The 26,187-nt window shown below is 43.3% G+C and overlaps 1 protein-coding gene across 8 annotated transcripts in view; it reads left to right on the top strand.

Moving 5' to 3' along the window:
* The window catches only part of PIK3AP1 (phosphoinositide-3-kinase adaptor protein 1), a 214,360-nt gene that overhangs the window by 99,904 nt on the left and 88,269 nt on the right, over window positions 1-26,187 (top strand). For all 8 annotated transcript variants that reach the window (XR_003857778.1, XM_029609145.1, XM_029609142.1 and 5 more), the window contains 2 exons: window positions 11,543-11,687; window positions 18,534-18,676. Coding sequence is in view for 7 of the 8 variants with exons in the window: in XM_029609145.1 (XP_029465005.1) it covers window positions 11,543-11,687; window positions 18,534-18,676 (288 nt within the window). In the remaining variant the exon portion in view is untranslated. The remainder of the gene's footprint in view (window positions 1-11,542; window positions 11,688-18,533; window positions 18,677-26,187) is intronic.

Below are 26,187 nucleotides of genomic sequence, written 5' to 3' on the forward strand. Positions count from 1 at the left end.
GAAACCCACTGGATTCCTTGGAGGATCTAATTCCGCCTAGACCTCAGCTTCCAGGAACGGTCCCAAGAGAGGGCTACATCCTGTTGCCCAGTACACCTAGCATCTTCCTTCCAGCGTCCTTTCTTCTCTCCATAACCCCAAGAGCTGCCGACCACTTCCGAGGAACCCATGCAGGTTGATCGATTCCGAATCTCTCCTGAGGAACACCAGAGACGCCGTCAGCAGAATCTTTGCCTTTACTGCACAGGAACCAGGCATTTTACCAAAACCTTTCCCTTGAAGTCGGGAAACTCCAGGACCTAGGATTGGTGGGAGAGGCCTCCCTGGGTCATGCTACGTCCTCTCCCCAGAGTATCACTCTCTCTGACTTATACTTCCCTACACCTGCAGGCCTTCTTGGATACGGAAGCAGCGAGGAACTTCATTGAGGAACGTTTGGTACAACTGCACCACGTTCCCACAGAAACCCTCAAGGTGCCCCTCACCATTTCTTTGGTATCTGGACAATCCTTGACTGACAGAATTTTGCTTATCACAAGACCTATTACCATGACCACGGGGGTCCTGCATCACGAGACTATTCTTCTCTACATTCTACTTACTGCAGTTAACCAGATCATTCTAGGTCTGCCCAGGTTATGACTACATCAACCCAAATTAGACTGGGAGACTTTGCAACTAGCAGCCTGGAGTTCCAAGTGTCACCATGGCTGCTTGAGCTCTGTTAATCCTCTCTTACATGACCCCTCCCCCGTAGAATCCACTCTTCCTGGTCTACCCCACTAATACATAGATTTTTCTGATGTCTTTAGCAAACAGGCCAAGATGCTTCCCCCCCACAGGGATTATGACTGTGAAATTGAGCCCTCCCAGAAAAAATTCCTCCACGAGGAAGAGTGTATGCACTCTCAGAACCAGAGACAGAGGCTATGAACCTCTATATCCAAGAGAACCTGGCACGAGGATTTATCAGGTCTTCATCCTCAATGGCGGGAGCCAGGTTCTTCTTTGTCAAGAAAAAAGACAGCTCGCTATGACCCGGTATTGATTACCGAGGCTTGAATGCCATCACTCAAAAAAAACCAATATCCCGTCCCCCTCATCACGGAATTGTTTGACTAGCTCAAGGGAGCACAAATCTTCACAAAATTGGATCTTTGAGGGGCCTATAACCTGATACGTATCCATGAGGGGGATGAATGGAAAACAGCTTTCAATACTTGTGATGGATATTATGAATATCTGGTTATGCCTTTTGGACTATGTAATGCGCCAGCAGTGTTTCTAGCCATGATTAATGATATCTCCCATGACCTCCTGTACTAACAAGTCCTGATTTACTTGGACGATATCCTCATTTTTTCTAGATCCATGGACCAACATGTCACCCACGTACGAAAAGTCCTCCAGCGCCTTCGTGAAAACAAGCTCTATGCCAAGATAGAGAAGTGCCTGTTCCATAAGAAGGAATTATCCTTCTTGGGTTACATCATTTCTCAAACCGGTTTACACATAGACCTAGAAAGACTTAGGGCAATCCTGGACTGGCCTAGACCCGTAGGGTTTAAAGCTTTACAATGGTTTTTAGGATTTTCTAATTACTACCGATAGTTTATTCCAGTATATTCAACCTTGGTTGCACCTCTTACAGCCATGACCAAAAAGGGAGCCGACATCCGTAATTGGTCCCCAGAAGCCATCAGAGCCTTTCAACTACTAAAAAAAGAGTTTACTAAAGATCCTTGTCTACAACATCCAGATCCTGCCAAACCCTTCTTTCTCGAAATAGATACCTCCGCTTTAGGGGTAGGAGCTATCCTCCTACAGCCTTCAAAAGAAGGGAATCTGGTCACTTGTGCCTATTTTTCCAAAAAATGTTCTATTACGGAGAAGAACTATACCATCAGAGATCAAGAACTTCTAGCTATTAAGCTAGCATTGGAAGAATGGTGACACTTATTGGAGGGGGCAAAACATGTCATCACTATCTATACAGATCACAAAAATTTGGCATATTTATCACATGCCCAACTTCTGAATCCACGGCAGGCTCATTGGGCCCTATTCTTTACTCGCTTTAATTTTAAGCTACTCTTTCATCCAGCTAAAAAGAATCCGTGAGCTGATGCCTAATCAAGAAGTTTTCTTCCAGATGACATTCCGGACCCCCATTGACATATAATTGACCCTACCTGGATTATGATCACTGCCACACTTACGATTCCCATAGGAAAAATGGTAGTCCCCAAATGTTTGAGGGAGAAAGTTCTATGGTGGGCCCACGAATCCTACATGGCAGGTCATCCAGGTCTCCACCGCACCAGAGAGCTCCTTTCCCACCATTATTGGTGGCCACACTGGAAGGAGGACACTAAAAGATTCGTTGAATCTTGTTCTACTTGTGTCATGCACAGTCCCTCCTGGACGCGACTGTGGGGCCTACTGCAATCTTTAGCAGTCCCCGACAGACCTTGGTCCCACATTGCGACAGACTTCATCACAGACTTATCCCTATCTGAAGGAAACACCATCTGGGTCATGGTAGACTGTTTTTCTAAGATGGCCCACTTTGTTCCCCTTCCTGGTTTACCCTCAGCTTCAAAGTTGGCTCATTTATTTATTCAACGTGTCTTTTGAATCCACGGACTGCCTTAACACATCCTTTCGGACAGAGGAACACAATTTACTGCACGATACTGGAGAAACCTTTGCAAAAAGTATGGAATTCAACTTGATTTCTCGTCAGCATATCACCCACAGACCAATGGATTGGTAGAACGAACCAATCAATCACTCAAGACATTCCTGCGCTGCTATGCAAATCAACGCCAAGACAATTGGGCTTCATTACTCCCTTGGGCAAAGATGTGTCACAATAACCACTGCACACAGTCCACTAGGACATCACCTTTCTATGTGGTCTTCGGTCTACACCCCCGGATACCATTACCTATTGCAACACCTTCACCTTGCCCTGCAGTCGAACTAGCCTCACAAAATTTGAAGGACTTGTGGAAAGACACTCACACCCTTTTACAACAGGCCGCAACCAAAGCCAAGAAACAGGCAGACAAGAAGCAAAGACTTGCCCTGCAAGTCTGACAAGGAGATCTAGTCTGGTTAAGTACCCGGAACCTCAGATTACGTATGCCCTCCTCAAAATCCGCCCCTTGATTTGTGGGCCTATTCCCAGTTGAGAAACAGATTGGAGAAGTCACTCATAAATTATGACTACAACCTGCACTTCGGTTTCACAATGTCTTCCATATTTCCCTTCTTAAACCAGCAATCTTGTCCTGGCCTTCGAGAAAGCCTATACAAGTTCCAACCGATGTGGTGGAGGAAGACTCACAATATGAGGTAGAGGAGATTCTGGACTGTAGGAGAAAGGGTCGGTCATTTCAATACTTAATTTCTTGGAAAAATTACAGACCAGAAGAGAACTCATGGGAACCACTCAAGAATATTCAAGCACCTCAATTGATACGTGACTTCCATCGCTGATTTCCCTCCAAAGCCAAGCCTAAAGGGCAGAGGAGAGGACCTTGCGGAGGGGGTACTGTTATGACGTGCTCCTGTACCTCGAGTTCCGGGAAGCTCCCCCGACTTTTCATTGCTCCGTCCTGCTGCCGGCACAGCCGTGCGCCACAACGCACCGCCCAAAATAACCCGGCCAGGCTCTGCCCCCCATGCTGACGTCTCCAATGGGCCGGCACTGAGTGCAGGAAAAAATGCCTATTTAAACTGGCTCCTCAGCACAGCAGGTGCCTCGGCTACAGATTTGCTTGTGCTGGTGCATTTTGTTGGTTGCTATATCCCCTGAACCTGGATTGCCTCTTGGATTTGCTGTCTCACTGCCTGCCCTGAACTTGGATTGCCTCGTGGATTTGCTATTTCGCTGCCCTCCCTGAACTTGGACTGTCTCTTGGTTTCAGTGTCTCGCTGCTTGTCCTGGACTTGGGTCATCCCGTGGACTGCTGCTTGTTCCCTGCCTCTATTCCGGACAGTCTCCGGGAGTACGTCTGGACCACCTTGACCATCCCTCACAGCAGTTCTGCTCAATGTAGGCTGTTACTCTATCACTGGGGTCCACATCACTGCTGGGAAGTAACAAAAACAAGACACAAAATATGTGGCTTGAGAGTGGGGCCAACATAAAGTCTCAAATTAAAGTCAATGAGAACCAGAGACAGGAATACAAAACTGAGATTAGAAACAAGAGTAAGGACTGAGATTACCAAGAGAGTACCCAGAACATGGACCGCATCTGGGACCATGAGGCTGGTATATAACAGAGTCCTCCCAGGAACCAGCCTGATGAACATGTTATAGAGTTGAGAGGATCAACCAGAGTGTCTCAGGAGCAGGCCACTACACTGGGAAGACTAGATAGACAGTCACAAAGACCCACTGAAGCTCCCTGGTGGCAGGAAGCAAGAACTGCCCAACAGATTCTCACACTCAAAAATGGGGAATTGCTAAATAAAAAGTTGTTGCTGGGTTTTTTTTGTTTTTTTTTAAATAGGGAATGTATCCAGCTGCAATTAGAACCGTCATACTTGCCCTATGATAGTCCAGTGCTGAGTATATGTGAATAGTGTGGGAATGTTCTATCCATGTAGCAAAAACTGAATGACAGCCAGCAAATTATCACAGACTACCTTACTTAAGAACATAAGCTGTGCCATGCTGGGTCATTCCAAAGGTCTGTCAAGCCCAGCACCCTGTCTCCGACAGTGTGCAGTTTGGGTCATTAGGAAGTACCTGTCAGATCCCAAAGTAGATCCATTTCTTTGTTGCTCCGTCCCAGGAATAAGCAGTGGCTATCTCTTAACTGTTCCATATTTACCTGTTCCATCCCACTCATGACTGTATAAGTTTCTATCATATTCCTTCTCAGTTGCCCTTACTCCAAGCTGAAGAGCCCTCACCTATTTAACCTTTCTTCATAAGGGAGCCATTCCATCCCCTTTATCATTTTTCCTTTCTCTGTACCTTTTTCTGTTGTGGTTCTGTTACATTTTTCTGGAGTTGGAGAAACCAGAGCAGCAGACTATCATCATGGCATGGTTGTATTATGATGGTCACAGTTTTATTCTCCAGCTCTTTTTCAATAATTCCTAACATTCTATTAGTTTTTTGTTTTTTTTTTTTACTGCTGGCACACAATGAGCTAAGGATGTTAATGTATTGTCCAAAATGACTCCAAGATCCTTTTCCTGGGTAGTTAGTCCTACTCAAAACCGCTAGGGAATAATAATCTTATCTGCAACAATTTGTATTTGTCCAAATTGAATTTCATCTGCCATTTAGATGCCCAGTTCTTGTGAGGTCCTCTCACAGTTCCTCACAGTCTACTTGTGTTTTAAAAACTTTTAATATTTTTTGTGTTTTCTGCAGATTGGATCACTTCACTCAGTGCTCTTTTTTCCAGATTGTTAATAAATAAGTTAAATAACACTGGTCCCAGTATAGATCTCTGTTCCCACTCCATTGGGAAGACTGACCATTTAGCCCTACGTTGTTTCCTATCTTTTAACCAGTTACCAATCCACAGTAAGACATTGCCTCCTATCCCATGACCTTTTAGTTTTCCATGGAGTCTTTCATGAGGGACTTTATCAAACATCTTCTGAAAATCCAAATACTCTTTATTGATCTCTTCAACTTTATCCACAAGCTTATTCACACCCTTAAAGAGGGTTAGTAAGGCACAACCTCCTTTTGTTACACCTATGCTGGATCTTCCGCATTAAGCCATGTTTATCCATATGATCAGTAACTTTTGTTTTTAATAGTAGCTTTCACCATTTTATCTGGCACCAATATCAGGCTCACCTGTCTATAGTTACTTGGGTCACCTCTGGAGCCCCTTTTGAAAATTGATGTTACATTTGCTACCCTTCAGTCCTCAAATGTAGAGGCAGATTTGAATGATAGGTTACAGATTACCAGAAGCAGGTCTGAAATTTCATATTTGAGTTCCTTTAGAATTCTGGGGTGAATACCATCTGGTCCCAGTGAATTGCTTCTATTTAGTTTGTCAATTTGCTTGTTGCGACATGGGGTAGTGAGCCATTGTGCTGCTGATAGGTTTGCGCAGCCTATTTTGCACAAGTACAAGATAGGCCTTAACAGGTCCCGGCTGACGCACCACGGAATCAAGTCTTCTGCCTAGCCAACCAACTCCCCTTGGGTTGATCCCACAAGTTCTGGCAACCAGCAGGACTTTCCAGACTATATCTGAAGGAAGAGGCGAGGCTGGATCAGTGACTGAACAGACCATGGTCAAAGGAGTTTGAAGACAAAACAAAGTCCAGGAACAAACAGGAATGCCGGGAACGATCAGGAACACACTGGGCAACTAGCACTGCTAAATAAGCAGGAAACCTGTTGCGAAGGTGCCAACTGGCTGCAGATTCATGGTTAAAATCCCCAGCACGGATGATGTCATCAGCCAGCACCACAAGGAACTTCCTGCCGTAGGGTCTGCAATGCCTCAAAGTGCATGTACGCACCTACAACTGGCATTGGAGAAGCCACAAGGCAGAGACTTCTCGGGGTGAGTGAGGTCGGCCGCGGCATCTCTTCCAGATTCATATTTATTTGTTTCAGTTCCTTTGAATCATCACCCAGAAAGAGTGGTTCAGGCATGAGTATCTCCTCAACATCCTCCTTAAAGACCAAAGAATTCATTTAAAGGTAGATTTTTAAACCCATGAGCGCAGGCATCCATGTGCACACTGTTCCCAGAGCATGCACATGGACACGCTGATTTTATAATATGCGCGCATGTTATAAAATCCGCTACCCGCGCACACATGCAGACCGATTTTATATCAGCATGCGCATGTGCGCACGAGTGCCGACTCGTGCACGTAAGGGGATAAATTTTCTAAGAAGCGTGCGGTGACACGATAGGGCCTTTCCCCAGTTCTCTCCCAGTCCATTCCAATAAAGGAGTGGACTGGGAAGGAACTTCCTACCTCCTAGCTAACCTGCCTCCCTTTTCCCCCATCCGCCCTGACCCCTAAAACCCCTCTACCTAACTTTGTTTTTTTCTTTTGTTTGCATACTTACCTGCTCTCCAGAGTAGTAGTAGTTTGCGTGGGTTGGCCAGCTGCCGGTGCGCGTTTCAGCAGAACGATGCCTAATGGTGCTGCCCTGCCCCTGGTCTGGCCCTTTGAAAATGCACATGGCCTAGCCATGCGTGTATCTCCCGGTTTTAACGCGTTGCCGGCCTTTTAAAATCAGGCCATTCGTTTTTCTGCCAATGCCTTGTCCTCCCTGAGCTCCCCTTTACCCCACCCCCTCTCATTCCCTGGTCAACTAATCACCTAGTTGACTCTTGCATTTCTTGTTTTTAATGTTCTTGAAAAAATGTTTGAGGTCGATATTCAACACTACTTAGCTTGATGAGTAGCATCTTATCCGCCAAATTGTCGGCCGCTGAATATCTGGCCATGTTTAGTAGGCGCCTCTTAGCCAGATACATATTTATCCAGCTAAGTAGATAGCTGGATATCCGGGGTGGGGGGTGAGGATCATGGGGAATAGATGGATTGGGGCAGCACTACTTATTCAGTTAACTTAACCAAGCATTTGCTCTTATCCATTTTAAGTTAATTTGATAAGTTAGACTTGCCATAAAGCAGATTTCACTTAGCTGGTTATAAGTTATCCGGCAAAGTAGCAACTTGTATGTGGATATTCAGCAACCTAGCCATGCCGCTGAATATCCCATGTAACTCAGCTGGATAAGTTGTATCCAGCTGAGTTACATAGCCATTCAACTTTAAATACTGAGGCCATTATTATTAGCTTTTGCCTCTTTGGAAGTCTCTCCTCAAATCTATCTATTTATTTATTTATTTGTATTTCTTAATCGCCTAACTGCCGAAACTCTAGGTTAGAAGTTCCCAAGCCTGTCCTGGGGGACCCCCAGCCAGTCAGGTTTTCAGGATATCCACAGTGAATATGCATGAGAGAAAATTTGCATGTTATGGAAGCAGTGAACAGGGGGGGCGGGGAAAGGGGAGGTTTAGGGAGTTCTAGGGTGGGCTTTGGAAGTACACAAACCATTTGCTATTTTGTAAGCAATGTTACACGCATGCATCGCTGAACTTGGCCATACATTTTTACATCTCCTATTGACTCGCGCGTTTGAACTCACACTTATCTTTTGACTGTAGCTTCTGGGTGAGGGAAGTCTGGGTGAGCTGGTGGGGGTATTGGTGAACTGGTGATTCCAGGTACACGCACTAGTAAGTTTAATTCTGGGTTATTACACGTGTATTCTTATAATTATTAAGTGTGCATAATAAATGTGAGGAATTTTATAAACTGGGTAGAGAAAGTATGTGCATTCCTGCATGACAAATATGGGGATGGAAGGAAACTAGAACCAAAAAGTTACTAATAAGGGCCAAGAGTAACAGATAAGTATGAGAAAAAAAATAAGTGTGAAAGCTTGCTGGGCAGACTGTATGGGTCGTTTGGTCATCTTCTGCCATCATTTCTATGTTTCTATACCTGTGCACTGAAATAGACATACGTATTTACGGGGCAGCTCCCATTAGTGGAGATTCACGGTGAGAGAAGAACGAGTAGAGGCACAGCAGGGACTGAAACATTTTGCTCACTTGCACTGCCTTATGGTACTGGTCCTTCTGTATAGGATTAATATTGCATGCCCTGCATTGTTGTGGTTGCTGCAAGCCTCTCAATGTTCTTACTAAGGTGAGGCCTCCAGAACCAAACATAGCTCTTGAGGTGGACGTTTTACCAGGGACATATGCAAAAGAAATATTATCTTTTTCTTAATGGTGTCACCTCTTTTTATGCATTCAAACATTCAATTAGCTTTTTTTATCTGCTGCTTTTTTACACTGAGTGGGATATTTGAGATGATTACTTGGAAGTTGGTATTGTAGGCAATGACCAGTCTTTGTCCTCATAATAGAAAAGTGATTAATGAGTTTTGTTCCTCAAATGCATGATTTTACTCTGTTTTCCACGAAGCATGGTTTCCGAGCACTTGACCATTACCATACCTGAGTTTTGAATCCAAACACTGGGTGCCCGGGAGAGTTCTCAGGGGCCTGGGAACTTAAAGAACATTAAGGCACAGGTGAGGGGAGTAGGAATGAGGGGCATACGAGAGGGAGGGACAGGGGCGAGAAGAGAGGGAAAGACAGAGGGACACGAGGGAGGGAGAGGAAAGTACAGAAAAATAAGGAGGAGAGCAGGACAGTAGCATAAGGAGCCAGAAGAAAGGACGGAGAGGCACAGGAGGCTAGAAGGACAGAAGTTTGACAGATCTAATCTGAAGTCTCTGAATCTCTAGCAAGTTCTAGGTGCTGGGGGACAAAGCCAGGCACCTGTCCAGAACAGGGAAAAAGAAGAATACAAGCAGACCTGGGGGAGGTGAGAGAATCTGTGAACAGGAGAGGAGAGGAGAAGAGATGGAAGGGAAGGGGGAATGGTGATAGAGAAAAGGAGAAGAAAAATCTGAGTCAAAAGCAGCATAGCATTACTGTGCATTGTTTTCAGGTATACACAATAGTGCCAGCAATTGCCTTATAGGTACCAACATACCTTTCCTGCAGATGGTGACTAGCAACAAAGGACAAAAAAGTCCCATCTTGGTGGCGCCTAGCTACAGGAAAGGCTCATTCCTCCAGATTTTTCATGTAGCCTTTAATTTTCTCTTCTCTGGCATAGATTTTTGGGTCATCAGAAAATGGGTTTTGTTTCTTCAAGTTCCCTTTGAAACAGCTCATCTACCAGCACACCCTTTTCCCACTAAGACATTTGCCCTCAGACATTCTGCCTGTGGAACACAGGCATCCCTTTCAGCAGTTATCACAGAGGGTCATTTTTTCACATGTTTATGTTAGAGGCATTTACCAGCCATAAATATGCACTGTCCCAGCGCATGAGAACATCTATTGCTGTCTCATAGGAGTGTGCAGGGAAAAGATTTTTTTTTAAATTTCATTTGGTTTTTTTAGGTGTTCTTTTTTTATTTGTGTTTCAGGTTGTTTAATGATTACTTCAATTTATTTGGTTTACAGAAACAAAACAATCATCAAATTAAAAAACAACCCTGAAAGAAAAAAACATAAAACAAAACTGCCCCTTCCACTACCGGCACCATAACAGGGGTAACCAGGACTTCGCCCTTTTACAACCTAACTCCCACATGCAACAAAACACACAGGCAACTGTTTGGGAATCAACAAGGCCGCAGCTTTATTAACAACTTACAGCACAACAAGCCAGAGTCAGAAATATACCCTGGTGACCACCCGCCACGCCCCAGCTAGATGACTCACCCCCAGACCAACACTGGCAGCCTCATGCCGCCTCATCCCCCAGCCCCCACCACAGCCTCATCAAGGAGCTGTTCCCAGAGCAGCTGCACCCAGTTGCTCCTGCCAAAGGCTATTTTCAGTGCTGACCACATGACCAACTGGCTAGCACGTCAGCACAATACTGAAAACCCAAAAGAGGCTTGGGCCACCTGCCCCCACAAAACTGCGGCAACCATATACACCATAACATCACCCCGTACCCGTAAAAGAAATAAGGGCAGGAGGGGAGGGATGCAGCTTTCCTTAGCGACAGGAAAAAAGGCAAGAGGGGAATCCTCAATCCCATGCCTTGATTGCCCACCCTCCTCCCCTTTTCCCTTGAGTCTTGGCGCACCACCCAATCGGAGCGCTTGAACCCACTTTGTCTCCTTCAAAATCCCTCAACTGCCACTGTTGCCCCTAACGTTCACTCCCAGGAGCACCAGTGACTCCCATCCCCCCCCCCCCCCCCCCCACCCCCCCAACACGTCCCTGCCAGCTCCACGCAGCACGAGGTCAAACCTGGCCTCCCCTGTTATCTTGGGGCAGCTGGAACTACACCCATCCACCCTGCCAAAACAATTTAATTAATACCCCCATCCCAGGCCTTCCCCATAAGTTGCCCCCCCCCCCCCCCCCGAGATTTCTTACCTCCTTTCTAAAGTCTGCAATGCAGAAAAGGGCAGGCGTGCTCGCCACTCTCCAGAGCCATTTTGTTGTATGGTCCATGCAACAAAATGATGCCGGCCTCAGAGCCCGCTGGCACCATTTTCAAACCGGCACTTGGGAATTGCTCCTGCCCCTATCTACTTCATTGCAGACACCTTGAAGGGGGTAAGAGACTTCTAGGGGGTGGGGGTGGGGATGGGGAGGGTTATATTGAAGTCCCGGGGAAGAGGGAAGGCATTCATTTTGCTGTTTTGATGGCTCTCGATTTTCTGTTGCTGACCTTCAGAAACCAAACACTACTGTTTGGTCACATTTTTTTCATTTCCTTCAGAAACGAATCTACCTCCTTGCTGTCTCACATCTTAATAACCTACATGCTAGGAATAACATTATGTCTTGGCAATGGCATCGTTAAGAGAGCCCTCGGACCAGTATTGTGGCTTCACAGGTCCCGCGCTCACTGCCCCCAGCTATTGCAGCCCTGGTCACATCTTCTGAGCAGTTGTCTCTGTTTTCAGGTGCAGACGAGCATTTATATTCTTATGAGATGTAAGCTGGACAGCCATGTAAAGACAGAAGTGGAATTTACTCTTGCCGATTGTCCAGCCATGCGGGTCCTGGGAACCCTGGAGAATGAGTACACTGTTTCAGTGACAGCTCCCGGTGAGTACAGTCCTGTTCCTTCCTGCTTCTCTCCTTCCTCAATCTACCTTTGCTCCCTGAACTGAGCCCTGGGTCGCTCCTTTATAATTAATTAGGTTTATAAAACCTGGGGAGTTGTTTATAAAATTCACATATTTTCTGCCTGAGGTGAGGTTGATTTTTTTTTTTTCTGGCTACAATTCAATTGCTTGTTGCTACTGGACTGTTTCCTCCCTTACATCCACCTCCCCTACTTTCTGCGTGTATTATGTAGACTCCACTCAGTGAAGGGGCTGGGATCTTTCTTAGCAAGCACAAGGCAAAATTATTGAGAAAAGTTTTGTTTTTGTTTTGTTTTGTTTAAATAGATTTATTATATTAGAAAAGAGATAAAAGTTAGTGGTAATGGTGGGAGTGTTGGACTATCTGTGTGTAGTTCTCTGCACTGAGGATGGAGACTGAGCCACCGAAGGCAAAATTAGCCAGAATTAAAGGAGTCTTCCTCCATCTGCAGAAGATAAAAAAAAAAAACAAAACCCCAAGGAATAGCTCAGCTGAAAAAAAGATAGAGCAGTCTTTAAACTAAACCATGGGGAAAACCTGACTGTTTGGTCTGGTACACTCCCACACAAATCTTAAGATTTACTCAGGAGGTAAGATTGAGTAGAACGAAGAGTTGAGTTTTCTCAAGTATTATTCCCTTTCAGCCACCCTTTTTAATATTTATTTGTTGCCGATCTGCCATCTTCTTATTGGTTTAGGTTTAAAATTTTATATTTATGCAGATATACAATTTCTAGACCCTATTGAGGACACCATAGAATATACATTCAAAATAATTACTGTGTATTTAAATGCCATAAATCAACTGTTACAGCAAATGAAATTGATTGTAAACATGGAGAAAACGGAAATAATATTATTAGAAAGAAAATGCAATCACACTAACATTCCATCATTTACTTTTGATAATAATATCAAGATAACACCAGCTCTATTTGCAAGAGATCTTGGTGTGATAATAGACACAGAACTCAGTCTAAAAAAACACATTGCTACTAAACTAAAGGATGGATATTTTAAATTGCTAACTTTAAGAAGATTAAAACCATTCTTAGAAACCTCTGATTACAGAGCAGTTCTCCAAATGCTATTATTTGCTAATACCGATTATTGCAACACTTTGTTATTAGGTCTACCGCAATCCACCATTAGACCTTTGCAGGTATTGCAAAATGCCGCCAGAATTTTGACCGGAAAAACGAAATGTGACCACATCACACCAACGTTAATTTCATTACATTGGCTACCGATTAATTATCGTATACAGTATAAAACGGCATGTATAATACACAATATAATCTATGGTGAGAGAACAGAGTGGCTGAATACATCAATACGGCTGCATATTCCGCCAAAAAACTTTAAGATCAGCCAACAAAGGCCTTTTAACAATTCTGCATGTCTTGGTCAAGTGAGAGAGAGAGCATTGTCTATAGCAGGAATAAAACTTTGGAATACCCTTCCATCCCAACTACGGCTACAGCAGGATAAAAAGAAATTTAAGGCAGAACTTAAAACCTGGCTTTTCAACTGCACATACACGGAAAATGAGAAATAGGCATACACACTGACTCACACAAGTACACACGGAAAATGAGAAATAGGCATACACACTGACTCACACAAGTATACACGGAAAATGAGGAATAAGTAGCATTCAGGTATAACATCCCCTGCTTCCTTTCTTTGTACATCTTGTTCTAATGTTTTTTATATGATTTTATTATTTTTATGTTTTTAGTTTCCTATGTTCGTGATAAATATTTTAGTAATGTATTCTACCTTGTTTTAACAGCTATTGTATAATTTTTGTATTTTTCTGATTCTTTTAATGGTTTTAGCTGTTAATACTGTTTATTGTATGATTGTAATTTCTATACTTTTACCAAATTGTTAACCGTTGTGAAGGCTATGCTGAGACGACGGTATATAAAAACCAATAAACCATAAACTCTGGAATGCTCTTCTTAAAGCCTCTCCGTGGGGACTGGATTCTTTATCCTGGAGGGATCAAATGTAATCTTTGCTGTTCTAGACAGGCATTTACCTCCTGAGGACTGGGTCTCAGATTTCTGGAGGGGTTTATCCTGTTTAACGGTTCTTCCGTCTCTTTCTGATTTTACCTTTATTGCTGATATTGGGGGCAGTTTTTTCCAAATACTTTGCATTGTAGACTTTGTACAAATTTTCAAAGGGAAAAGCTGCTCATATTTTCCTTTTGAAAATTGCCGCGGGCACAAAGTACCTGCCGACATTTGCACCAGCTTTTTCTAAGGGGACTTTTTGCAGGGAAAATAACGCGCATGGGGTAGATTTTCCAAAGGGTTATGCATGTAAGATACGCGCGTAACCCCGAAAACCTACCCCTGCGCGCGCTGAGCTATTTTGCATAGGCTCGGCGGCACACGTGTGTCCCAGGGCTTCTAAAAAGGGGCGGGCTGGGGGCCGGGCTGGGCCGGGGCCACGGTCCGGGAGCGTGGCGTGCCCGGGGGCGTGGTGACGGTCCGGGGGCGTGCCCGGGGCGTGGCCAAGTGCCCCAACACAGCGCCACTGGGTTAGATAGGGGAAGGGAGAGAAAGGTGGGGGGGGCCCAAAAAAAAGTTCCCTCCAAGGCCGCTCCAATTTCGGAGCGGCCTTGGAGGGAACGGGGAAAGCCATCGGGCCTCCCCTAGGGCTCAGCGTGCACAAGTGTGCACCCCCTTGCGCGCGCCGACCCTGGATTTTATAACATGCGCGCGGCAGCGCACGCATGTTATAAAATCGGGTGTACATTTGTGCGCTCCAGGTAGCACACACAAATGTACCACCCACGCGTAATATTAAAAATCTGCCCCATAGATTTGAAAATACGTGCAGTATTTTTCTCTCACAACTAAAGTCGCCCTTGGGAATGCCTACTCCTAATACAGTTAAAAGTAGCTACATTGTAGACTTCTGCATACCTTTAGATAGGTTGAAGGTAGACAAGTTTCAAACAACCCTTTTACTGGGGTAAATCTGTACCTATTCAGTAAATGGCTTTTGAAAATTGCCCTATATAAGCGTAATTTTTCTAACAGCCGGTATACATTTGCAATAAAATACACACATAAGTTACATTCATTTTCAAAGGGACAGTATGCGCATATTTTCCCTTTGAAAATGTCCCCTCCAAAACTACCCACACACATTGACACCTGCTAATTTGCACTCAGAATTTTCCCAAGGAAATTTACAGGCATACTTTTCAAAATTCAAAAGTATGTATGTAAGTGCAAACCCCTCCCTAACTCCACCCCTAGGATGGAATGCCTCTTCTCACTGTGGGTAAACATATACGCATAGAGGACATACAAATACAAGTTTATCCGCATATCGTGTGGACAATTATTGTAGCAGGCCATTTCTGCGGGTAAGCGCTATTGTACCTGTGGAAACAGCTTTTCAAATTTCCTTCCCTCATTGTACTGATTGTTTTATTGTGGCTGTTTTTGTTCTGTTTTCTGGTTGTTATCTGTTTTAGTTGATTTATTATTGTGTCATTGTGTTGGTGTACGTGCTGCCCAGAAGTGGGTAGTAATCAAAGAGAATTTCATTCACAAAACCTTTTACTATAGTATCGGTGAGGTCAGTAACTTATGGTTGCCCTCGCTTGCTTGTTCTTTCATGTCCCACTGCTCTGGGTTCATTGCTGGCCTGTCTGGTGACAACTTCCCACTGGTCATCTTTGAATGGGAACATTTGGGGGTCATTTTCTATCCCTATCGCACGTGAAAAGGGACTTTTCGCACGCGATAGCTAGATAGGGAAGGAGTCTGGGCGTCGTCGGGGTGGATGCCGCGGAATCTTCGCTAGCGGCGAAAAGCTAAGACCCCTTATCGCCGCCAGTAGCGCACCCAATAGCACCGCCTTTCACAGTGGCACTTATTGGGTGTGAAAGCCGGCAGCAATAACACCGCGGTGGTGCGATCGCTGCCGGCTTTTGCAGGCGCGCCCCCCCCCCCCCCCGTTACCGCAGGATTCAGATAGCCCTGCGAAGATAGAAAATCCAGCCCTTGGACTTTAAACCTCATTAGGTGGAAATTCTCATTATTCAGCTTGCCCACTGAAATTCTGAGTTTAGAGCTGCTTGCTATTCCTTTTATGATGATGATTATTATTATTTGTGAAACTAGCTTACTCATAGAAAGTTTTTCTGAGCTGTCTCCTGGGTTCTTCTTAATCAGTATGGATCCATAACCTATTAGAGGGAACAAGCTTCTTCTCTAACACTTACTGCCTTCACATTTTATTCTTCTGTGTTAATGAGAGCACAATTTAAATACTGAGTAATAGTTGCAGGAGTATCTATTACTCTGAAGTTGCCAGTTTTGTTTTATAATCAAGGTCTTTCACCCCAAGTTTCCATAGCAAGGATTAAAAGATTCCCTAGTTTGCAATGTGAACATAAATTTGCTGGGACCAGGATTCAAAGATGAACTTATCCGCTAACTTACCTGGAAAATTCAGCAGCATGGCTATGCTGCTGAATCTCCCTGTATTTTCCGCTGCTTAGCTGGATAAGTTATATCCTCTGTGGCAGGTCTAACTTATCTGGTTAACGTAACCAATAAGTCTGGATATCAGCACTTATCCTGCTAAGGGGGTCATTTATGCAGATGATATACAATTACTGTTACCCATTCTAAATACCATCGAAGAAACAATGAAACTAGCCAATATGTATATAGAAATAATCAAACAGCTCCTAAACCAGATGGAACTGGTAATAAACATTGACAAAACTGAATTCTTACACCGTGAACGTAAAAACACATACCACTCACAACCAACATTCACAATCAAAAATATTCAAACCACTGAGTTAGCAATAAAAGTTAGGAATCTAGGAGTAATAATTGACCCTGAGCTAAACATGAAACAACACATCTCACAGAAAATAAAAGAAGGTTACGCGAAACTAATGATCCTGAGAAGACTAAAACCTCTACTAACAATTAACAATTTTCGCAAAGTTCTACAAGCAATGATATTCGCAAGCACAGATTATTGTAACTCCCTGCTTTTAGGACTACCTCAATCTACAATTCGGTCTATGCAAATATTACAAAATTCCGCTGCCAGAATTTTGACTGGCAAAAAAAAGAGTGACCACATTACATGAACACTTGCTGAACTCCACTGGCTTCCAATTGAACAAAGAATACAATATAAGGCACTTTGTATAATCCATAAACTAATCCACGATGAAAAAGCAGACTGGCTTAACATGGCACTGCGCGTGCACATACCACAAAGAAACCTGAGATCTGCAAATAAAGCTCTACTAACTGTCCCCTCTGTCAAATCAGCACATCTCACGCAAGTAAGGGAAAGAGCACTGTCACTGGCTGGTCCTGTACTCTGGAATACCATGCCACTCGAAATAAGACTACAGACAAATCTGAAATTATTCAAAGCTAATCTGAAAACCTGGCTTTTTAAACAAGCATTTTATAAAGATAAAGAAAAGGAGAAAAATAGTTGAGCGATAAGGATGCACCAAGCTAGAAGTTATTAGTAACCTACATAAGCATATTAATGTTAAAATCAAACTGCCTAATTTGTTCCTAACAATCAGGATAAACATACACACTTAGTTTATTATTTTAAATTGTTACCGTACTATGATGGCACATGATTAATTTGTAATCTATACCACCCATATTTCTCCTTATTGTGCCCCTCTGTAAAACGTTGTGATGGTTATTTAACTTAATGACAGTATATAAAAGTTTTAAAATAAAAATTAAAAAAAAATTTACTAAGGCTTCTCTCCCATTCTATGTCTATGGAGCAAATGCTTAGTAAATGACCCCCTAAGTTAGCCAGATAAGTAGCGCTGCCCCAATTCACCTATTCCCGCCTCCGAGTTATCCAGCTAACTACTTAGATAAATCATTTATCTGCCTAAGTGGCAATCGCTGAAAATAGCGATTCAGCAGCCATTACTTAGCCAGATAAAGCCTTCTCAGCCTTCTAACTAGCATTTGAATGTCAGCCTCAATATTTCTTATAATCCAAATTTTAAATATTTTCCCAACTTCGTTGTGCCTGGCTGAATAGATTTGGATTGTTTGACATTATTTCTTTGTTTTCTCCATCTTAGTTCTTTCTCCCTCTTTCCTACTTCAGTTTACTTTTCATTCCTTTCTCCTACATCATTTTTTTCTGTCTTTTCCTCTCTGTCCCTCCCAAAGTTGCCTCTTTTCAAATCGGTCTCCCTACCTCCCATTCTCCTCACTAGCCTCTCCCCAGTCCGTCCTATCTCTCTCCCAAGTCTCTCTCCCCTCTCCATACCCTTTCTCCCTTCCTCGCTCCACCAGTATCTGTCCTCTCCCCCAGACTTTTCTCTCCTCCCCTCTCCCATCTCTCTTATGTTTTGTTTGTCCTGTAAAAGATATGTCAGAGTTTTAAGACTCCAAAATGGGACATAGTGCAGGGAAGGAGAATCTCTGATATAAGGACACGAGAGTAATAAATATCAGAAATGGAACTGGCATGGTTATTGGGTTCCACTTAGGGGACAGGAGGATGGTAACCAAAAAAATATACAATGCATGGGTGAGAAATACTAAACTGACCCTAAAACAGATTATCCTTCATGAAACTAAACTGAAGGCAACTTAGGTACGCTGATAAGTGGTCCCCCGGGGTTCACATGTGTAGTAAAGTGCAATTCCTCTGCTGGGTCTGTTTAACTGCTCCTACTTTGATACTCTGTAATACCAGGGATTGATTTCTGATCCATCTCTTGTGGCTCAACTCCTGCTCTCCCTCATTTAGATTTTCCCTCAGGATTGGTCTCTCTACGGGTTCTTGCTGGAGGACTGACAGTTTGCACAGCAATGCTTCGCTATTACACTAACATGGAGCGGATCAGCAACCTACTGGACAACACCATCAATCCCATGGAGTTCATGTGCCAGGTAATTCTTCCTCTGGTTGTTTGGATTGTTTCCTGTGCTATCATGCTGCCTGAGTCCAGGAGGAGCATTCCTCAGCCCCACTCACTGGCACATACTAGGACACATTCTAGATTTTGGAATCATCGGCAAAAATAAAAATCTTTCCCGACAATCCTTCCGCAATGTTGCTCACGAAAATGTTGAACAGATCTAGTTCAAAAGACCAATCCCTGAGGCATGCTGCTAGTAATGCTCCCCTCCTCAGCATGAACGCCATTTACCACTATTCTTTGCCGCCTCCAACTCAACCAGTTTCTAACCCAGTCAGTCACTCTAGGGCCCATACTAAGGTCACTTTATTTATTTATGTGTCACCCATGTGGAACTGTATCAAAGGCCTTACTGAAATCCAAATGCGCTAAATCTAGCACTCTTCCTTGATCCAATTCTCTGGTCACCCAGTCAAAGAAATTGATCAGATTCATCTGACAAGATCTACCTCGGATAAAACCAAGTTAGCTCAGATCATGCAATCCATTGGGTTCCAGAAAATGCACAATACTATGTTTTAGCAGTGATTCCATTAATTTGCACCAACCAGTCGGTAGTTCCCAGCTTCTTCCTTACTTCCAATTTTATGAATAGAAGCCAAATCTGCCTGACTCTAATCCTCCGGAACTACACCCGACTCTAAAGAGACATTGAAAAGGTCAGCCAGTGGAGCTGCCAGGACTTCTCTAAGTTCCTTTAGCACCCTTGGATGTATCCCATTCAGCCCCATCACCTTATCCCTTTTAAGTTTAGTTAGCTCCTTAGGAACACATTTTTCTAAAAGTCGATTGTGGTTTACCTCGCTTCCAATCTAATTTGTGTTTGTTTTATGTGGTCCCACATCTATGTTAGAGATGTGTCAGGGATCTGGAGGCTATCATGCCAGTGTCCCAGGGGTCAGGAGGACTGTGATATGCTGGTTTTCCAGAGACAAGGTAGAGGTCTGGAGGTCTCTCATGAGCCCTGCCACCAGAAGTGAATGTGATGACTCAGCAGAGAAGTGAGATGAATGATATGGTAAGATGTAGCAGGAGCTGAAGCAGTTATCATTAGCAGTTACTACAGGATTTATTCAATAAAGGTTTTTGTCTATAGGCGCAGTAAGGGAACAAGACATTTTCAGAATAAGGCTCTACATTTTTTTTGCCCTCTTCTCTCCTCTCCTCTGCACCCTCCCCTACTATTATACTTTTTACACCTATCTCACCTCTCTGTTCAGCTGAATCATCACATTCACTTCTGGTGGCTGGGCTCATGAGAGTCCTCCAGACCTCTACCTTGTCTCTGGAACAACGGCATAGTGCAGTCCTCCAGTCCCCTAGGACACTGGCATGATGGCCTCAATGAATCCTCCAGATCCCTGATACATCTCTTACGTAGATGTGGACTACATAAAATAAACACAAATTAGACGTTCATTTTTGTTGCTCTTCTCTGCACCTTTTCTAGTTCTGCTATTTCTTTCTTGAGATGGGGCGACCAGAACTGCATACAGTACTCAAGATGCATTTGCACCATGGCTCGATACAGAGGCAATATGATATTTTTTATTTTATTCTCCATTCCTTTTCTGATCATTCCTAACATTCTATTTACTTTTTTGACCACCGCCGCATACTGAGCCGAGGATTTCAATATATTGTCCACAAAGACTCCAAGGTCTTTTTCCTGGGTAGCGACTCCCAATACAGAAGCAACATGTACCTATAGTTGGGATTATTTTTCCTATGTGCATCACTTTGCACTTTTCTGTATTAAATTTCATCTGCCATTGAGTTGCCTAGACTCACAAGGTCCTTCTGCAGCTCCTCGCAATCTGCTGCTGTTTTATCAAGTTTTAATAATTTTATGTAATCTGCAAATTTGATCAGAATACTCATCATTCCCTTTGCCAGATCATTTATGAATATGTTAAATAGCACAATCCCTCTGGTACTTCATTAACAACCTTCCTCCATTTGGAAAACTGACCATTTAGACCTACCCTCTGTTTCTGGCCTTTTAACCAGTTACCAGTCCACAACAGAACACTGCATTCTATCCCATGACTTTGTAACTTCCTGAGGAGTCTGTCATGGAAGACCTTGTCAAATTCCTTCTGAAAATTAAAATATACTACATCGACCCAATCACCTTTTATCTACATGTTTATTTACACCTTCAGAAAATCTAAAAGATTAGTAAGACAAGACTTCCTCTTGCTAAAGCCATGTTGACTCTTCCCCATAAAGCCATGTCTGTCAATATGGCCAGTGATTTTGTTTTTAACAATGGTTTTTAATATTTTGCCTGGCACTGACATTAGGCTCACTAATTTAGTTTCCTGTATCACCTCTGGAGCCCTTTTTAAAAATCGGCATCACATTAGCTACTTTCCAGTAGGGTTGCCAACTGTCCGGATTTTCTCCAGACAGTACAGATATTAGAGGAACTGTCTAGAAGCTAGGAGGAGGGCTAAAATGTACGGGAAATGTCCAGGTTTTAGCCCTCCAGGTCCAGCTACAGTCCCCTCCAGTATATCCTCTACCATGCTCTCCATCTCATTTTTCAGTGGAGCTGTGCCCCTCCAGCCCAGCGCCAGGGTATCTCAACTAAATGCTTCCCCGGCTGCACAATCTCTGTTGCAGAGTACAGTTCCAACCTCAGCTGTTTAAACTGTGCAAGGCTCCGAGGCCCACATGATTCAATCAGCTGACCTTTGAACTGAGCCCACAAGAGGAGCCAGAGCGTGAGAGCAGTGGTGGGCAGGCCCTCCAAGCCAAAGACAAGAATCAAAGAAGCGGCGGCCGGGATCTCCTGACAGAAGAGAGAAGCCGGAGCAGTGGTGGCCGGGCCCTCCCGACTGAAGAGGAGGCGGAGCACCAGCGATGATGAGCCTGCATGGCCAAAGAAAGGAGCAGTGTCAACTGCACAAATGGAGGAAAGGAGATGTCCCAATGCCACATGGGCTGATGGAGGAAGCTGCAGCTGCTCTGCTTGCATTCTCAGGAGATAGATAGTGAGTAAGTGTATGTGGGGGAGTAGAAAGCATGTATGTATTGGGGGAAGAGAGAGCATATATATTTGTATGTATGGGGAGAAAATATATTTATTTATGTGTTTATAGAGTGGGAGAGAGATATCATGTGTATAGGATGGGAGAGTGCACGTGTGTATGTGTGTGAGTATGGGATGGGAAAGAGCACGTGTGTGTATGGGTTGGGAGAGAGAAAACTCGTGTGTGTGTGTGTGTGTGTGTGTGTGTGTGTGTATGTGAATGGGGTGGGAGAAGGGGAGCCCATGTATGTGTGTATATGGAATGTGAGAGGGAGCATGCGTGTGTATGGTGTGGGAGAGAGAGAGCATATTTGTGTGTGTATGGGGTGGGAGATTACATGCGTGTGTGTATATGGGGTAGGAGAGAGAGAGAGAGCGCATTTGTATGTGTGCATGAATGTGGAGCGGGAGAGAGTTAGCCCATGTGTGTGTATAGGGTAGGAGAGTGAGAACGCATATGTGTGTGTGTGTGTGTATGGGTGGGAGAGAGAAAGCGAATGTATTTATGTGTGTAAATGGGTGGGAGAGAGAAAGCATATCTGTGTGTATGGGGTGGGAGAGAGTGCACGTGTGTGTGTGTCTATGGGGTGGGAGAGAGAGGTAACACATTTGTATGTGTGCATGGGTATGGAATAGGAGAGAGCTAACGCATGTGTGTGTATGGGATGGAAGAGAGAGCAGGATTAAGGTTAAGGTGGTAAAAGAAGGGTATTTGTATGTTGGGTAGGAGGTAAAAGACAAAAGGAAAGGGGCAGGAGGCAGGGGAGGACATGAAAAACAGAGGAAGCGAGAGCGCTGATGAGAAGATTAGAGGCAGAGGAAATACTTGAGGACTGGAAATATGTGAAAATAGGGACTAGGGCATGGGGGAATAGAAGATTGGAAAAGAATGAGAAAGCAGGGAGATGGACTGGGAAGTGGCTTTACTCCTACAGAAGATGATGGAAATGAGAGATGGAAAGCTGATGCAAAGGAGACAGTTGAAAAGAGATTGAGGAATAAAAGCTGAGGAGAAAGAAAGGGATGAAATCTAGCTATGAGTGGCTAGAGGCAGAGGAAAGGAGATGAACATGAAAGATCCATCTCAGAGACAGATATAGAAAAGAAAGTGAAAAAGACAGGCAAAGAGAGAAGAAATTAAAAATATAAAGAGACCTTGGACAAGATCGTAGAAGAAGCAGAAAAGAGCGACTGGGATCAACACAATCTGAAAAATAAGATCTCTTGACAACAAAGGTAGAAGAAAGCATTTTTTAATGTATAGTTTGTTGATTGGAATATGTCTGTTTTGGAAATATACATCTCTTATCCTTTCATTTTGCTCAGCAGAAGAGGAAATGCATTTTTATTTTGAGTTTTTCAATGTTGCAGTGCATGTGGAGTCTGACTTCTTAGGATTTCAATCTCAGATTTTAGCTCAATATTTATAAGAACATAAGAAATTGCCATGCTGGGTCAGACTCAGGGTCCATCAAGCCCAGCATCCTGTTTCCAACAGAGGCCAAACCAGGCCACAAGAACGTGGCAATTACCCAAACACTAAGAAGATCCCATGCTACTGATGCAATTAATAGCAGAGGCCATTCCCTAAGTAAACTTGATTAATAGCAGTTAATTGACTTCTCCTCCAAGAACTTATCCAAACCTTTTTTGAACCCAGCTACACTAACTGCACTAACTACAAGCTCTGGCAACAAATTCCAGAGCTTAATTGTGCGTTGAGTAAAAAACATTTTCTCCGATTAGTCTTAAATGTGCTACTTGCTAACTTCATGGAATGCCCCCTAGTCCTTCTTTGATCTATTCTGGCACTTAATCTGTATTTGGTGAGGGTCTGTCTGTGTTCTGCATGTGTGGTTGAAGTGAGGTATACTACCAGTATATAGTTTTTCTGTAGGGATTAATAGCAGTCTGCTTTCTTCTGTTTTCCTAATAGGAGATATATTGGTGCACTAGGGCTCATTGTGGTATTTGAAGTGCTATCTTGTCATAAGTATGGATATTTGTTAGTGTTCCCAATGTTAGTGCTGTCTGGGGATAACAGCTTTGCAAAATAGATGCAGAGTGTGCTTTTTGCAGGGTTTTATGTTGCTTCATAGAGTGCCTGGTACAGGATGGTGTTAGTGTAATTGTTACTGAAATGGTGTCAAATTTTGAAGATTCTTTTTCATATGATGAATAGTAAGGGGAAACATCTTCCTCCTGCTCTGCATGCATTTGGGGCATTTCTATGGATACAGAATATTTATTTGCACTGCTGGAGTTGCAGGATTTCTATAGGGATTCTATTCTGTATAGGTTGGAGGTTAATGATAGATCACTCTCATATAAGAGGATTGATTGAATGCTATTGAATAATTGGGCTTAATTTGCTGTCATTTACTATGTTATTAATGGTGGGGTGGCAACAACAGTCATGCGAGAATGTGGAAGTACACTGTCAGCAAAAATTTTACTCGGTACCTCTAAGTGTTTGGAATTTTCATGGTTGAAAGTCGGCAACCCTACTTAACAGTTTTCAGAAATCATAGCTGTTTTAAATGATAGATTACAGATTATTTATTTATTTAGGTTTTTTATATACCAGCATTCATGAACAAGTCACATCATGCTGGTTTACATAGAAACAAGGGGTGCATAGAACAGTAGAACTAAACTTGTGCAAGGGGAAGCAGTTACAAAAAACAGGGGTAAGATAACTGGGAGAGAGAAAAAAGAGGAACGGTGGGGCGTAAAGATTTGTAAAGAGATAATTACTTAATAACTTAATAATAATAACTTAATGAATATTTACAGTAACATTGTTACAGTAGCAGGTGATGGTTATGAGTTGTCCGGGAAGGCTTGTTTTAAAAGCCAGGTCTTTAATCTTTTGCGGAAAGTTGGTAGGCAGGGTTCTAGTCACAGATCAGTGGGGATGGAGTTCCAAAGTGAGGGTCCGGCTGTTGAGAAAGCCCGGTCTCTTGCTGTTGTGTGTCATGTGGATTTTGTGTTCGGTATCTGAAGGGAGCCTCGGTGTACTTCTCTGATTGGTCTTTGAGATATATGAAGGCTGAGCGGATATTGAAGGTCCAGGGAGGTGTAGTGATGGATTGACTTGTAGACGATGGTGATAGTTTTGTAGAGGATTCTGGCTTGGATGGGGAGCCAGTGAAGATTTTTTAAGATGGGTGAGATGTGGTCTCTTCTTTTGGAATTTGTAAGGATTCTGGCCGCTGTGTTTTGTACCATCTGCAGCGGTTTGGTGTATGAGGAAGGAAGTCCCAGGAGTATGGCGTTGCAATAATCTAATTTTGCGAAGATTATTGCTTGAAGTATGGTTCTGAAATCTTGAAAGTGGAATAGAGGCTTAATTCTTTTTATTACCTGTAGTTTATAAAAGCACTCCTTGGTGGTGCGGTTTATAAAAGCTTTCAGGTTCAGATTGTTGTCAATAATGGCTCCTAGATCTCTGACTTGAGAAGATAGGGGGATGTTTGAAGTGTGCGAGTGATGATTATTGTTTTCAGGAGTAATGAGAATTAGTTCGGTTTTGGCGGAGTTTAGGATGAGATTTAAGCTGGTGAGGAGGTCATTGATTTTTGATTGGCAGGATTCCCAGTATTCAAGTGTTTTGCCTAGTGATTCTTTAAGGGGAATCACTATCTGAACATCGTCTGCATAAATAAGGTGTTTGAGATTGAGGTCCGTTAGAAGGTGGCACAGTGGGCGTAAGTATATGTTGAACAAGGTAGGAGATAAGGAGGATCCCTGAGGTACTCCTATGGGGGCCTTGAAACAGGAGGATTCCTTATTGTGTATTTTCACTTTGTATTCTCTGTTGTTTAGGAAAGTTTTGAACCATGCTAGGGCGGTGCCTGCAATTCCAATGGATGAGAGTTGTTTTATGAGGCTGGAGTGGTTAACCATGTCAAAGGCAGCTGAAAGGTCCAACAGGATCAGAAGGAATGACTGGCCTTTGTCCATACCCATGATCAGGTAGTCTGTTAGTGATACCAGGAGGGATTCAGTGCTGGATGCTTTGCGAAACCCGTATTGTGAGGGGTAGAGGAGTTTGTTGTCTTCTAGGTAATCTGAAATTTGCGAGTTGACTAATTTTTCCATTATCTTAGCTAAGAATGGTAGGTTTGCGATCGGTCTGAAGTTATTTAAGTCATTGGGGTCCGCATTTGGCTTCTTTAGGATCGGTTTAATGGCTGCCATCTTAAGGTCATCTGGGTAAAAGCCTTGTGATAGGGAGCAGTTAATGATGTCTGCTATTTTTTGTGATATGATTTCTGGGATGGATAGGAGGGATTTTAGTCATGTACCATGTTTTGTTTTTAGTATATATGTGTTTGAAGGTTGCTACTGCAACTTCAATCAATGTAAACCGCCTTGAAATGAACTTGAAAGCCGGTATATAAGATTGAATAAATAAATAAATAAATAAATAAATAAATATG

The sequence above is a fragment of the Rhinatrema bivittatum genome, chromosome 7, assembly GCF_901001135.1.
Source record: "Rhinatrema bivittatum chromosome 7, aRhiBiv1.1, whole genome shotgun sequence".
Taxonomy (NCBI): domain Eukaryota; kingdom Metazoa; phylum Chordata; class Amphibia; order Gymnophiona; family Rhinatrematidae; genus Rhinatrema; species Rhinatrema bivittatum.